The sequence below is a fragment of the Megalobrama amblycephala genome, linkage group LG4 (genome assembly GCF_018812025.1).
Source record: "Megalobrama amblycephala isolate DHTTF-2021 linkage group LG4, ASM1881202v1, whole genome shotgun sequence".
Lineage (NCBI taxonomy): Eukaryota > Metazoa > Chordata > Actinopteri > Cypriniformes > Xenocyprididae > Megalobrama > Megalobrama amblycephala.
This window is the reverse complement of record NC_063047.1, coordinates 47,476,774-47,491,924: the sequence shown is the minus strand read 5'-3', so window position 1 is coordinate 47,491,924 and position 15,151 is coordinate 47,476,774. Positions and strand designations below refer to the sequence as shown.

At 40.8% G+C, this 15,151-nt stretch overlaps 1 protein-coding gene across 3 annotated transcripts in view; it reads right to left on the bottom strand.

The window, feature by feature from the left end:
* The window catches only part of LOC125267742 (serine/threonine-protein kinase PAK 3), a 57,614-nt gene that overhangs the window by 16,296 nt on the left and 26,167 nt on the right, over window positions 1–15,151 (bottom strand). For all 3 annotated transcript variants that reach the window (XM_048189661.1, XM_048189660.1, XM_048189662.1), the window contains exons 3-5: window positions 12,594–12,694; window positions 11,035–11,188; window positions 4,865–4,899 (exon numbers count right to left, since the gene is read on the bottom strand). In XM_048189661.1, the coding sequence (XP_048045618.1) occupies window positions 4,865–4,899; window positions 11,035–11,188; window positions 12,594–12,694 (290 nt within the window). The remainder of the gene's footprint in view (window positions 1–4,864; window positions 4,900–11,034; window positions 11,189–12,593; window positions 12,695–15,151) is intronic.

Sequence of the window (15,151 nt, the reverse complement as noted above, 5' to 3'; positions counted from 1 at the left end):
CTAACATTAGCAACATATTACTAGCTGTTTGATAATGCAGGCAAGCCAAAGGCTAATCATATTAACTACTGTCATGTGTCCGACGTTGTAAAGAGCAATACCACTGTGCAGCGTTTACCTCAGTAAGTTGACTGAGATGGTCTCTGAGCTGGTGTGAGTGGAGGCGGGGCTAATTTGCATTTTCATAGATCCGCGTATACTAAATGAGGCAAGGGAGTAGAGTTATATTCAAGCTATTTTAAGGCAGAAAGAATTTTTTTTCACAGGAAATTTTTTTTAAATATGTAATTTTGGTGATCAAAGATGAATTTTAAAAGATAAAACTATTGACTACAGGGGGACTTTAAAACAATATATTTTCTCGTAATAATGACATTTTGTCATAACAACGATACGTTTTTCCCGTTATAATGAGATTTTGTACGTGATGTGACAACATGGGAAATAGGCCTTTATCACAGTCTGCGTTCGAAAAGTGGAAGCTTCAAATACTATAGTAAAATAAATTCCCCTGTAGCCTTTATCAATGGCAGTGTTCAGAGTATGGGATTGTTGTGATTTATTGATGTACAGTTCATCAAAACAGATCAGCCACAGTTAATAATCATTAGTTGGGTATAACATCTCATTATTACGAGAAAACATATCATTTAAGAGACATAACATCTCATTATTACGACATAATTGAGTGGGGAAAAAAATAATATGTATGTGGCAGCAATGCGCCACCGTACTTTTGGACATCTTAAGTGTCCCTGACACTTAAATAATCAATGATTTGATGAATGGTGCATCACAACACACACTTCTGTATGTAGTCTATAGTTACTAAAAAATTGCTGATGAAAAGATGAACGCACCTACTGTATTTTCTGGAATATCAGTTGCATTTTTTTAATATCTGAAAGTGACTTATATAATGCAATTAACATTAAGCAACCAATGTGCACACAAATATGCACACAAACACAACATGTCAGTTCTAGCATTGGTAACTTGACATTACAGACTATCTCTTCATCAAACAAATGCAGTCAACCAAACTGTTGTAGAGTAGATTTGTGAGGAATGAGAGGTATGTGATAGTTCATTAGAGGACAGTTAAATAACTTGTGTGTGCATCACACCTGAGCCATGATTTTTGCTAAGAGTGTATAATAGTGTCCTCATCAACTGGGGAAAATTTAAACGATGTACAGTTCTCTTATCCGAAGATATCGAACAAAGTCTATTTTTAGGGGAAAGAATTTCACTCCACCCTCTCTTTTTAAAATAAAATAGCTTGTTGTCCTTTCATTAACTGAACGATTACTCCCTTACTGTTTGAATGAATGATATTTGTTGTTTTTAGGGTTGTACAATGAGCTGGTTTTTCTGTGGTAATGTAAAAAGCAAAAAGTGCTCTAACTGTAACATTTTTTAATGTAGTAAAGTAGAAAAACACTGTAGATCAGACATTTCTGACATCAGAATATTAGTAATCATTACTTGTATGTTTTTATTTGTTTTTCAAATTAAGTCAATTACGTATATTAGAAACGAGTGGTCTGTGCGTTCATATCGAAATGTTTTATTTTGTGGGTTTCAGCTTTTATCAAATTTAACTTGAACAGTTTGTGCTTGTTAGGCAAGGTTAGGCATGTAAATTTTATGTAAATTTTAAATTGCATGCATTTCCCACATGCTGGTAATTCAGTTTTGCTTTAAAATTTGGCTTGGTGTACATGTTATACATACTGAATGACACTAATTTGTTTATATAATATTATAATGTTTTTATAATGTTTATTTTATACTCATATTTTTCATGTTCTGTCTACCTTTTTTTGTGGCAAGAGGGGTTCTAAATACATGTTGAAAGTGTTTTAAACATTTTGTTTTAGTTACCAGTATTTTACATTATTTCTGAATGTAATAAAAAATACAACTTATCAGTGTTTTTATTCTCCTATTCTCTGACCTGGTGGGACTTCGCTAGAGCGGATTACTCTCATATTTATTTGGCATATGTCCTTCCTGACTTGGAGCATCAAACCTCTATGTATTTAAATATAACAGGCTATCATAATACTGCATTTAGCTTGACTGCTGTAACAATACTAAGATGGATATTCCCTATAACCATGAATCTGAAGACACATCATCTGCAAAAATAAAATAAAATAATAATAATAAATTAAATCAATCAATCAATCAATCAATCAATCAATCAATCAATATTCATTTTCCGATTCAGTGTCTTTGTTTTGAATTCCTGAATTCCTGTTTACATAAATTTAGCTTTAAAAATATTTAATGAATATAATGAATAGTGATAATGTCTGCTGGACTTGTTGAGAATGTTATGTGTTAAATAATGTTTGGGGAGACTATGTCCTTAAGCTTATTTAATGCCCTTTAAGAAAGTTATTCATGTAGTAAAATCCACCCACACTCATGAAAAATATGTGCCTGTGGAGACATGTTTGCAAAAATGAAATTATGTTGCTTCAGTTTCAACGTCAAATGAGTGGCAATAAAAAGCTATTTTAATTGCTGCAACATTTTAGTACATTGGTTCATGCATGGTGAGTGACGATAAAAGGTTAATGCTATAAAAAATAATGTACCCCCTACATTAAACCCAACCCTAAGCCCAACTGATGGTGTAAAAAAAAAAAAAAAAAAAAAAACATGAGATAAAGACGTATTTGCTGAAACAACAGTACCATTTTACCTTGTTTTTACACAGCTTTGAGCTCTGTTTTTCTTAAGAGCTTAAGGCCTTTCATTTACACAACAACGCCGTTTTGGGGGCCTGAAAATGCAAACTTTTGAAAATGGGTTTCAAAGTGCAAGTTTTTGAAAACGATACCATTATCGTCTCGGCGTAAACTACAAAAATGCAAATTTGTGAAAGCGGTGATGTCATGTGCATGCGTTTTACGTGTTCAGTTTATAGGCGCGTAGTGTTTTTTTTACAAAGTGACATTGCCAACTACTGGCCTGGCATGCACGATACAGCCCTTTTAATCGTTTTCCCAGATCCATGTGAATGGGGATCATTTTGACAATGTCGTTGTCTGTACGCAATAAACACAAAGGAAAAACATTTCCATTTTTAGTACATTGTTGTTGTGTAAACGTACCCATAGTCTTTGTTTTAATGCCCCTAGTGTTTATTTGTTACTTTTTTTTTTTTTTTTTTTAGTTTTTCCAAAAATGCAGGTAGAGGCACATTTTTCTAATGAGCTGGGTTGCATAAAACTTCTTCTCAACCACATTTAACTCAGTAACATTTTAAGCCCTAAAAATGTTGAATTTCATTTATTTTACTTAGCGGTAAAAACTGTTTTGTGCGTAAATCTATAAAAGATGACACGAACACACAAGCAAACAGGGCCAAATTAAAGGAAAGTTTAAAGATTAAGCACTTGTGAAGCTGAATCTTTACACTGCTTTCAGCATCGGTCAAGCATGTGATTCATGATAACCTGAATTTCAGACAGTCTGAGCTAGGATTTAGCCCTTACACTCTCCGAAAAAAAGGTACGGCACTGTCACTGGGGCAGTACCCTAAGGTACAAAAGTGAAAAGGTACATCTTTGTACCTTACTTACCCCTAAATGGTACATATTAGTCCCTTTTCGCTTGGGGTACTGCCCCAGTGACAGTGCCGTACTTTTTTTTCTGACACTGTAACCTAAGGCAAGGTGCTCAGTTTGGAAATTTCACAAGAGGGAAAAATGACCAGATGTTCAGATTCAGTGGCAAATCAAATCAAAGCAAAGAAACGGTTATTTAGATAATGGAATAAGCATTTTGAAGATAAGTGTTTGCTTAATTCTGTGGTTTAAAATCACCTTTGAATCTAGGTCAACACAACAGTTTTGTCACAGTCATCTGGCAATGATGGAGGACACCGTCAATATGCAGGTGATAGGACAGATTTTGAATTTAAGCAGGATTTCACACTTGCAGTCTAGTTCGAAACGGTGCATGGTTCACATGAAAAATTGAAAAGTTGAAAGTTGTCATGCGGACCCGGGAGTTTTAATGTAAAAGCAACTCAGTCTCGGGCGCGCACTTGTTCAGGAAGTAACCTGTGTTTGTGTTTTAGCTGATAACGACGTCATTACTTCAACAAAACGCGCGTAAGGGATGAGATGACGGTGGTGATGATTTACCTTGGATACAAGCGAGAGTGAGCGTGTAGTGTAACCGTGCATAGTGAGTGCAATCAGAGCGGCAAATGAATGGCTCGCAATCAGCTGTCTCCTCAAAAGAGTCTGTTTGCAAGCAGCAGAAAGCCACCTTCATTTGACGCACATACAGTAAACCCAAGTGTCCTTCACTCTGCAGCCCATAATAGCACCAAATTAATAAAAAAAAAACACAATACATTGACCTACGTCCTGTTTTCTATTATGTGTTGTGAATGTTTGAGAAGGCGTAAGGTGAACGCAAATGCACCAGGATTCTATAGAATCAATTTGAGTGTGAAACCAGACCAATGCTGCAGGGGGGCATCGGGATCAATCACACTCAGACACGGACCAAAGCAAATGTTCCCAGTGTGACAGCCCCCTAAGTTAAAAAGACGCACAAGAGTGATCTTTATTATCACAATACTTTTTACTAAGGAATGGATCATAAAACATAACTACAAAGACAATGCACTATAGGCTGTAACAGATTTTATTGCAGTTCAGCTAGTCCGTGTTATTAACGGTTGTGTTTGTGAGGGGTAGACATGGCATTACTGGGTGCTTGAATCATGAATCCTTTAATTCATGAAGATGAATTGGTAAATTGAAATAAAATGTCAAACTGGGAAACAAAATAAGGAAAAGACAAAAAAAAAGGGGGAAAAAAAGCAACTCACCAGAGTATTGGCTGCAATGTAACCAGCGGATTTATCTGGAAGCATAAACATTCCATTAGTCAGAATTTTACTCAAAGCAAACCTTAATTTATAATATAATTATAGAAATGTAGAAGGGTCAAATTCTCATCAAATCCCAACTGCAGTCTGTAATTCTAATTCTAAAGGTACTTTTTTGCATATGTGACCAGTCACGGAAAGTAGGGACACAAGTCGGTTTTGGGGCATTTTGAGTTATTCACAGATTCTGAAAGTGCAGTCTCCAAGCTTTCCAACGATGTGTGACACATGGAAATCTGATAATATTTGGAGAAGTTGTGGCCATTTGAAGGTAGGCAATCAAGAAAGCTCAAGAGGGAGAAAAACCCCTTTAAAGTTTGTGCAGTTCTCACCTGTTCTCACCTGCTGGAAGTGACAATAGGGCTCATTTACATCTCATTTAGATAAGCCATACCCCCTGTAAAGCTGCATGGACTGCATACTATTAATAATAAAGGTTAATGTGCATTGTAAATGTCAGTAATTTTTTTTTTTTTACTTTTATAAAAATGATTTAGAGGCTGAAATATGTGACTTTTTTGTCAAAACTCTATTTGAACTTGTGCATTGTAGATAACATGTTGCAAGACACTCCTTTAAAATCTGCCCATCATTTTAATGTTATTATTTTAATGTTTATGTAAAGAAAAAGTACATATTGATGCTAATTTTATTTTTTATTTGCTGGTTTTCCACATAAAACTGTCACAGAACCCTTGTTTCCCTGGACTTCAATTCCCATGTTCCTCCTGTTCTCCACACCTGCACTCACTTCCCTCGTCAGTTCCTCATCAGCACTCATCACCTGCACCTGGACTCTATTGTCTGCACTCCCATATATTGCACTCACTCCCTTCACTCCTCGTCCGTTCTCTGTTGTGTTAACGTTATGTTTGGTGTTTCCTTGCCTTTGTTTGATTAAAGCTCTATGTTATTGTGGAAATCCGTATCTGCCTCATCTCTACACCACCATACCGTAACAGAAGAACGGACCAAAAACGACCGGATTTTCCACAAAAAAAAAAAAAAGATGGAGACTTTCCCTGGCTTCCTGGCTCGTGCTCCTCCTATGCCTCTCATCCATCTGTCGGCCGGCGATCGCCTCATCGGGCTCCTGCAGGTTGGTCGTTCGCTGGAGAGGTATGTGGAGGAGTTCGTTGAGCTCGCTTATGTGTCTGACTGGCCTGAAGCAGTTTTGATCTCCCTGTTTCTGGATGGACTAGATGATGACACCATCCGTTTTAGTGAACCCGATTATAGTTTCTCCTTAAGCGAAACCATAAATTCCATTTTGTGGTTAAATGATTCCAAATTTATCGTTGATTGGGTTCAGGATGGGTGTCTGTCTCTAGTCCATCCAGAGACACGGTTGGCCGGGCCAGTCAGTCAACCTCCGGCTTCCTCCGCATACCCCTCCAGCGAACTCCCTGCCTGCCCACACGGAACCCACAATCCTCAACTGGGTCCCGTAAGCGGAGGAGGAGGAAGCAAGCCGCTCCAGTATCTCCAGAGCCCGCTCCAGTATCTCCAGAGCCCGCTCCAGTCTCTCCAGAGCCCGCTCCAGTCTCTCCAGAGCCCGCTCCAGTCTCTCCAGAGCCCGCTCCAGTCTCTCCAGAGCCCGCTCCAGTCTCTCCAGAGCCCGCTCCAGTCTCTCCAGAGCCCGCTCCAGTCTCTCCAGAGCCCGCTCCAGTCCCCACAGAGCCAGCTCCAGTGCCTGTGGGGATTTTTAATTGTATTTGAGGGGATGAACGAGCCCGCTCCAGCCCTTTCCGAGCCTGCAGCTCCAACCCTGTGCGAGCCACCAAGTGAGGTGGCCTGGCTTATAGACTTTTGGACAGAGCCAAGTTCTCCAGTCTCCGCCGAGCCAAGTTCTCCAGTCTCCGCCGAGCCAAGTTCTCCAGTCTCCGCCGAGCCAAGTTCTCCAGTCTCCGCCGAGCCAAGTTCTCCAGTCTCCGCCGAGCCAAGTTCTCCAGTCTCCGCCGAGCCAAGTTCTCCAGTCTCCGCCGAGCCAAGCTCTCCAGTCTCCGCCGAGCCAAGCGCTCCAGTCTCCGCCGAGCAAGCCGCTCCAGTCTCCGCCGAGCAAGCCGCTCCAGTCTCCGCCGAGCAAGCCGCTCCAGTCTCCGCCGAGCAAGCCGCTCCAGTCTCCGCCGAGCAAGCCGCTCCAGTCTCCGCCGAGCAAGCCGCTCCAGTCTCCGCCGAGCAAGCCGCTCCAGTCTCCGCCGAGCTAGCCGCTCCAGTCTCCGCCGAGCAAGCCGCTCCAGTCTCCGCCGAGCAAGCCGCTCCAGTCTCCGCCGAGCAAGCCGCTCCAGTCTCCGCCGAGCAAGCCGCTCCAGCCGCCGCCGAGCAAGCCGCGCCTGTCTCCGCCGCCGAGCAAGCCGCGCCAGTCTCCGCCGCCGGGCAAGCAGCGCCAGTCTCCGCCGCCGAGCAAGCAGCGCCAGTCTTCGCCGCCGAGCAAGCAGCGCCAGTCTCCGCCGCCGAGCAAGCAGCGCCAGTCTTCGCCGCCGAGCAAGCAGCGCCAGTCTCGCCACCGAGCCCTTCATTATGAACTTTGTAAAGACTGTTTTCCCTCCCTGCCTCCCTCTCCCGCCTCCTCCCATTTATGTATACACTGAACCTTCACCTCTAGCCCCCTCGCCCAGATCTCCACCTCGGACCTCTGGGCGATTACCGTCACCCGGCTCCAACCTCCCTCTGCTCCACCGTTGTCCATCAGGCCACTAGTCTCACCAGTCTCCATCCTGCCTCCGCTCACACCTTGGTCCCTCGTCTGCCTGCCTTCCCCTCTGGACTGCACTCCTCCGTCTCCGCTCCGTCCCTCCGTCCCTCAGTTCAGTTGGCCTCCTCACTCCCCCCGGTGTTCACTTTGTTGTCTGTCATCCTTGTTCTACTGCGGCCTTCTGGAGCCCCAGCTGCGCTTCGGTCGGCGGAGCCTTCGGTTCCGCCATCACCCGCCAGTCCTTCAGCGACGCCTGGGCTCAACGCCTCGAAGGCTTCGGCTCCTGACCCGCCATGGCTGCCCGCTGCACCTGACCCGCCATGGCTGCCCGCTGCACCTGACCCGCCATGTATGCCCGCTGCATGGCTGCCCGCTGCACCTGACCCGCCATGGCTGCCCGCTGCACCTGACCCGCCATGGCTGCCTTCAGCCCCTGACCCGCCATGGCTGCCTTCAGCCCTGACCCGCCATGGCTGCCTTCAGCCCCTGACCCGCCATGGCTGCCTTCAGCCCCTGACCCGCCATGGCTGCCTTCAGCCCCTGACCCGCCATGGCTGCCTTCAGCCCCTGACCCGCCATGGCTGCCTTCAGCCCCTGACCTGCCATGGCTTTTGAACCTGCCCTGGAGACCTCCACTCCAGTTTGCTCCTCCCCCTGCACCAGCTTGAGGTCTCCAGGGCGCCCGCCCCCCTCCCGGTTGTTTCATCTACGGCGCGAGGACGCGCCTACCGGGAGGGGGGGTAATGTCACAGAACCCTTGTTTCCCTGGACTTCAATTCCCATGTTCCTCCTGTTCTCCACACCTGCACTCACTTCCCTCGTCAGTTCCTCATCAGCACTCATCACCTGCACCTGGACTCTATTGTCTGCACTCCCATATATTGCACTCACTCCCTTCACTCCTCGTCCGTTCTCTGTTGTGTTAACGTTATGTTTGGTGTTTCCTTGCCTTTGTTTGATTAAAGCTCTATGTTATTGTGGAAATCCGTATCTGCCTCATCTCTACACCACCATACCGTAACAAAAACTTGGTGAATTGACTTTTTGAACAGGATTCTGTGATAACCGTGATCATTTTGGTCACTAATCATGAAATGAAATGTTCTCACCTGAGAAGCCTGTTAAAGAAGAATAGGCAATCCAGGAAATAACTGGACTAACAGAGGCCAGAGATCGCTAACTATGGCTATTCAAAACACTTTTCAAGACAATAAATACACGATTGAGGCGATGAATGCATGTATTGACTGAATTTGCGTCTGAATAGCGCTGGCTCCGTGGGCGTGGCCGCATTAGCGGATAATGAGCTGAATCACGGACTTCTGACATGGCTCTCTTTTCATACAGATTACATAAACACAGAAGGTTTGTTTTCGATTTGACTTACACATTTTAAAACTTGACATTTCAACGTTTTTTCAGACATAAGTATAATTTTTTTATGATTAGTATTCACTAAGTTACAGTTCATTTTCTGAGAACTATCAGATTGGACTTCGTTCAGAGGGAGATGAGCGATCACGCATCATGTTAGTTTTCTTTATTTTTCAAAAAGCACAACATTTTGTTTTTACTCTGAGTGTACACAAATAAAAGAAGACATTCTATAGTTTCAATTGATATATATTACTTATGTCTCTATGACAAAATATGATGGAGTATTTTAAGTCTGTTTTGCTGCAATGTGAAAAAAACCCTGCAAAACGCGCCGGCGCGTTACCCGACTCCAGAGAGGTAATGTCTTATTGTGCCGCTTTCATCGTCGCTCAGATCGTCTTCAGAATCAGTGAGCGCTTGTTCATAAGCATCCGGCTTGTCGAAGAAGTACTTCAAAACATTTTCGGTGTAACGGCCACGGTTCTTCATTGAATTTTGATATCAGCTAGAGCCGGCCAGAGCGCTGCATAATAAGTAGCCACGCTTCCCAGTATGGAAATACACACAATGACACGCCCCTACTGCGTGCTAGAATCTCCGAAAAACAAGCCGATTTCGACCTCAAAATGTACGCTTTTAAATATACCAATATCTCAAACACGGAAAGGCTTCTTCATGATCTCAACTAACAGATTCTGCAAAAAAACGAAAATCACCAATTTTGAAAAAAAATGCTTCTTTCTCATTTTGCTCGAGAGTTGTGCTGCCGACTTGTGTCCCTGGATTCCGTGACGGGTCACATATGTTTAGGGATTATCTGGTCATATCCCATTTCTGGAAACATGTAGTTCAAGTGCTAAACAACATCACAGAGCTGCAGTTTGACCTAGATCCTTGTCTTTTGTTGCTCAAAGATGATTTCTCTTATAAGTTCACATTAGTTCAGAGAAGGTTGTTAAAGGGTTAGTTCACCCAAAAATGAAAATTCTGTCATTAATTGCTCACCCTCATGTCGTTCCAAACTCGTAAGACTTTAGTTCATCATGGGAACACAAATGAAGATCTTTTTGATGAAATCTGAGAGGTTTCTGTCCCTCCGTTGACAGCTATACGCAACTACCACTTTGATGCTTCCAAAAGTTCATAAAGAAATCGTAAGACGAATCCATATGAATTGACAGGTTTAGTCCAAATTTTCTGAAGAGACACGATCACTTTATATGATGAACAGTTTGAATTTAGGCTTGTATTTACATATAAACATTCATCAACTTACACATCAGTTGTGGTAAATGGAAGCTTAAGAACCAATGAGTTTCATCCTCGAGCGTTACACATTTGAGCTTCTGGAAGAGGTTTGCTCTCTGTGTCAAGCAGGTTCGGTTGAGCTTTTGTTTATGTTCACTGATCAATGTTTATATGTGAATAAAAGCCTAAATTAAACCTGTTCATCATATAAAATGATCGAGTCTCTTCAAAAAAATAAATAAATAAATAAATAAAAATTGGGCTAATCCACTCAATTCATACGGATTAGTTTTGGGATCTCTTTATGAACTTTTTGAAGCGTCAAAGTGGTAGTCAAGTAGCTGTCTATGGAGGGACAGAAAGCTCTTAGATTTCATTAAAAATATCTTCATTTGTGTTCCGAAGATTAACAAAAGTCTTACGGGTTTGGAATAACATGAGGGTGAGTAATTAATGACAGAATTTTCATTTTTTGGTGTACTAACCCTTTAATGGCTGGTTTCACTGCTGCTAAAAAAAAACAATATTACAGCAATGGTTTACACCCGAACTTATGGTTTATAGATTCTGGTTGCTTTAATATTCATAACATTGTTTGTTTAGAATGCAGAACTGCAAGGGGCTATGGGGCTACAAAACATACTGTTAGCCATATATGATGATTGCTGAGCGATCAGAAAGCTTTGTGCTACGGGTGGCCAGAGGGGTTGTCAAGTTTCAATACAGGGCCACCACGTAGCTACGCCTGTGCATATATGCATGTGTATTTGAGTGGGTGTGTGTGCCTCACCTCCTGACGTGAAGCTCATGTATTTCTGGTTGTTGACAGTCTCTTTGGAGTCATAGAACTTGAGAACATCTATTACAGCCTGAGGGTTTTTCTTCTGTTCCAGCTTAGTAATATTAGAGGTTTGCAATAACCGAGCCCATTGCTCTGGAATACCCTGTGTATGTGTACATGTGTGCATTGGAAACAGAAAAAAAAGAGACATATAAGTAAATCATCTTTTTTGCATGCACCAAACACATAAATGAAAAAGTAAGATCCCTGTGACACTATCAACAATATCTAAACCAGGGGTCTTCAAATAATGGTTTCGGGCCCTGGTTTGGTTCCAATCGGACTGCAAGACATAATGACAACAGTAGCACCATTTTACCCTTTCTACAGTTGAGCAGAGTACAGTTTACTAAAAAAGCTAAAGCACTACATTAAGAGCTGCAGATGACACGGTTATTTTAACAACAGTAGCAAAAACACAGTGAACAGCAAAATAGATTAATAGTTTCACTATAACACTGCAGAAAACGAAAATGCTGCAAATATAAGTTTTTATTAGATACTTATTTTATGCGAAATATAAAAATGGTCCAGACTTCAAGAGGAAAACCCTCAACCCCCATACAGTGTCTGTTCAGTCACATGGACTTCTGCCATACATAGGTATCTAAACGTAAAAATAATAATAGCCTGATAAAACATCTGATCTTACCTTTTGATAATCATAGCCAATTGGGCTCATCTTCTTTTTTTTTTTTTTAATTCTTAGACACCACTACTTTGGCTCTGAGGGCCCAATATTTTCATCTTTAATGACTATTTTGACTGTTTAGGATTTTATTTTTATTTTACAATGTACTACTGCTGCCTAGATGGAAATTTATAACTATTCCACTAAAGTATTACTAAAGTCCGGACCTCCGCTGGGAAAAAAATATAGAGACCGAACCTCTTGAACTTTAATTGAATACCCCTGATCTAAACAAACATTTGTGAAACAAAGTTGCAGAAATGGATATGCAGGACTCCAGGCTGTGATTACAATGTATGAATTTGTGATTACTATGTATAAATTTACAACAATGCTGTAGAATGGCACTGGCGACAGACATGAAGTTAATTACATCCTTATGGGCCATTCACACAGGATGTATTCTTTCATTCAAGTGCAATGTATTTTAATATTTTTGAAAAGCTTTTTTTTTTCTCTCTCTCTCAGTTTTGACCTAAAATAATTTAAATGTAGCATTTGGCTGTTGTATTTTAATGATTTTCAATCAAATGTTAAAATGTGTGTGACGTTAGATATATACAGGGGTTATATTTAGTTCAGCACATTCTGTCAATAAATAATGTTAGCATTATGGCTGTTCTAAACTACCTCCATATGGTTTCTGACTTTCATAACTAATGCTATAATTTACAACACACACATGCCATGTTCATACATAATTGCACACGTCAAATGTCAGAAAAAGACAATCCGCATGAACCGCACATCAGAGATAACAATGACTCGCAAACACATAAATGAAAAAACCTAAACCCCAGAGACTGGGTGAACTCACAGTGAACTCCCCCGTTACTGCATCAAAGCCTACATGGATAGTGTGCTCGAAATCAGAGGGTAGGGATATCTCCGGACGCTCTTTCTCTTTCTTCTTATTGGCTGTTGAATAGAGAAACAAACACACTTTTAAACCTTTTGGATCAGCTCATCAAAACAGTGCCATTCAGTTTGAATGGTAGAGCATAGCCCTTTGGCGTCTCTGTTGGTTTGCTTAAACCAGTGTGGATTATACTGTCAATTGCTGGTTTGGAGGAGCTAGTGAATCTACCTCCAGATAACCAACATCATCTTTCTGGTGAAGCTGGCTAGCCAAGGAAGTCTTGTTGGTGAAGCTAGTTATGCTGTTAACTGTCAGTGTCCTGGTAGAGGGACATTTGACACACTTTTTATTATTTTATTATTTTAGTAATCATCAGAAATTAGGTATTATTCGTAAGTTAAACACTCAAAATTCATCCTGTGAAAAACATTCTGACATTGCGTAACCATGGAAATGGTGCTTTAAGTTCTTTTAGGGGGCTCAATTTTTGTGATCTCACTTCAGATTTGAAACGCAACTTGGTTAGTCATTTGGCTTTGATTTTCTAACAATTTTAGAGTCCAAATTATTTTGTAAAATATGTATTTTGTATAAAAACATTTAGTTCAGTACATTTGCTTTACAGTAAACTTAAACTTCTATAACTCTTTACACTTTCATAGAAGTGCTTCTCCAATAATTTGCTGAGTGTCTTCTTTAAAAAGAGACTAACCTTAGGTTTGTGTTCCAAAGCATTCATGAATTACAATCATTTAAATTCAGATCTATAATCAAAAAGGGGGGTATCAGTAAACAGGTTAAAGCAACAGTATAACCAAAAAAAAAAAAAAAAAAAACAATCTGTCTTTATTAACTCATTTTCTGAGCCTGAACCCATATGATTTTCTTTCATCCATACACAAAGAAAAATATTTAACAAAATATGTAATCTGATTTCTGCTATGAATTAAAAATGAATGGGATTAAGGCTAAGTTTCACAGATGACAGAAAAATAAAAACTATACTATATGCTATACTGTATATTCCAAGTCTTCTGAAGTAATACGATAGCTAGGATTGAATTGATATTAAAATATTGTTATTATTTAATTGTGATTAAAAGTTATACATTGAAAATCTTCCCCTCTGTCATAGCTCTGAAATCTAAAAGAAACTTTATAAAGTGTATTTGGATTTGCAGGGATAAGTGTACATGTCTTTCTTTGATTATTTTATGATGTACAACTGTACATGTCTATGAGTGCAAGTTTCCACATTCCACATTTCCAAATCAGGTTAACAGTATTGAACTAAGGCATTGTAAATTATTAGGTCAGCACAGAATCTGCGCCCACATATATGTTTTACATCCCGAATTATGGAAATGTTGGAACGTTTTTTAAATTTGCATAAAATGAAAACTAAAAGACTTTCAAATCACATGAGCCAATATTTTATTCACAATACAACAGAGATAACATAAATGTTTAAACAAAGAAATTGTACACTTTTATCCACTAAATGAAATCATTTCAAATTTGATGCCAGCTACATGTCTCAAAAAAGTTGGCACGGGGGCAACAAATGGCTGAAAAAGCAAGACATTTTGAAAAGATTCAGCTGGAGAACATCGAACAACTAATTAAGTTAATTGATATCAGGTCTGTAACATGATTAGCTATAAAAGGGATGTCTTAGAGAGGCAGAGTCTCTCAGAAGTAAAGATGGGCAGAGGCTCTCCAATCTGTGATAGAGTGTGTAAAAACAATACTTTGTGGAATACTTTAAAAACAATGTTCCTCAATGTCAAATAGCAAAGGCTTTACAAATCTCATCATCTACAGTGCATAACATCATCAAAAGATTCAGAGAAACTGGAGAAATCTCTGTGCGTAAGGGACAAGGCCAAAGACCTTTATTGGATGCCCGTGGTCTTCGGGCTCTCAGACGACACTGCATCACTCATTGGCATGATTGTGTCAATGACATTACTAAACGGGCCCAGGAATTCTTCCAGAAACCACTATCGGTAAACACAATCCACCGTGCCATCTGCAGATGCCAACTAAAGCGTTATCTTGCAAAAAGGAAGCCATATGTGAACATGGTCCAGAAGCGCTGTCATGTCCTGTGGGCCAAGGCTCATTTATAATGGACCGTTTCAAAGTGGAAAAGATGAGTCAGACGAGTCCAAATTTGATATTCTTGTTGGAAATCACAGATGCCGTGTCCTCCGGGCTAAAGAGGAGGGAGACCTTCCAGGGTGTTATCAGCGTTCAGTTCAAAAGCCAGCATCTCTGATGGTATGCATAACTGCATGGGCAGCTTGCATGTTTTGGAAGGCACTATGAATACTGAAAGGTATATAAAGGTTTTAGAGCAACATATGCTCCCCTCCAGATGACATCTATTTCAGGGAAGGCCTTGTGTATTTCAGCCGGACAATGCAAAACCACATACTGCAGCTATTACAACAGCATGGCTTCGTTGTAGAAGAGTGTGGGTGCTGAATTGGCCTGCCTGCTGTCCAGATCTT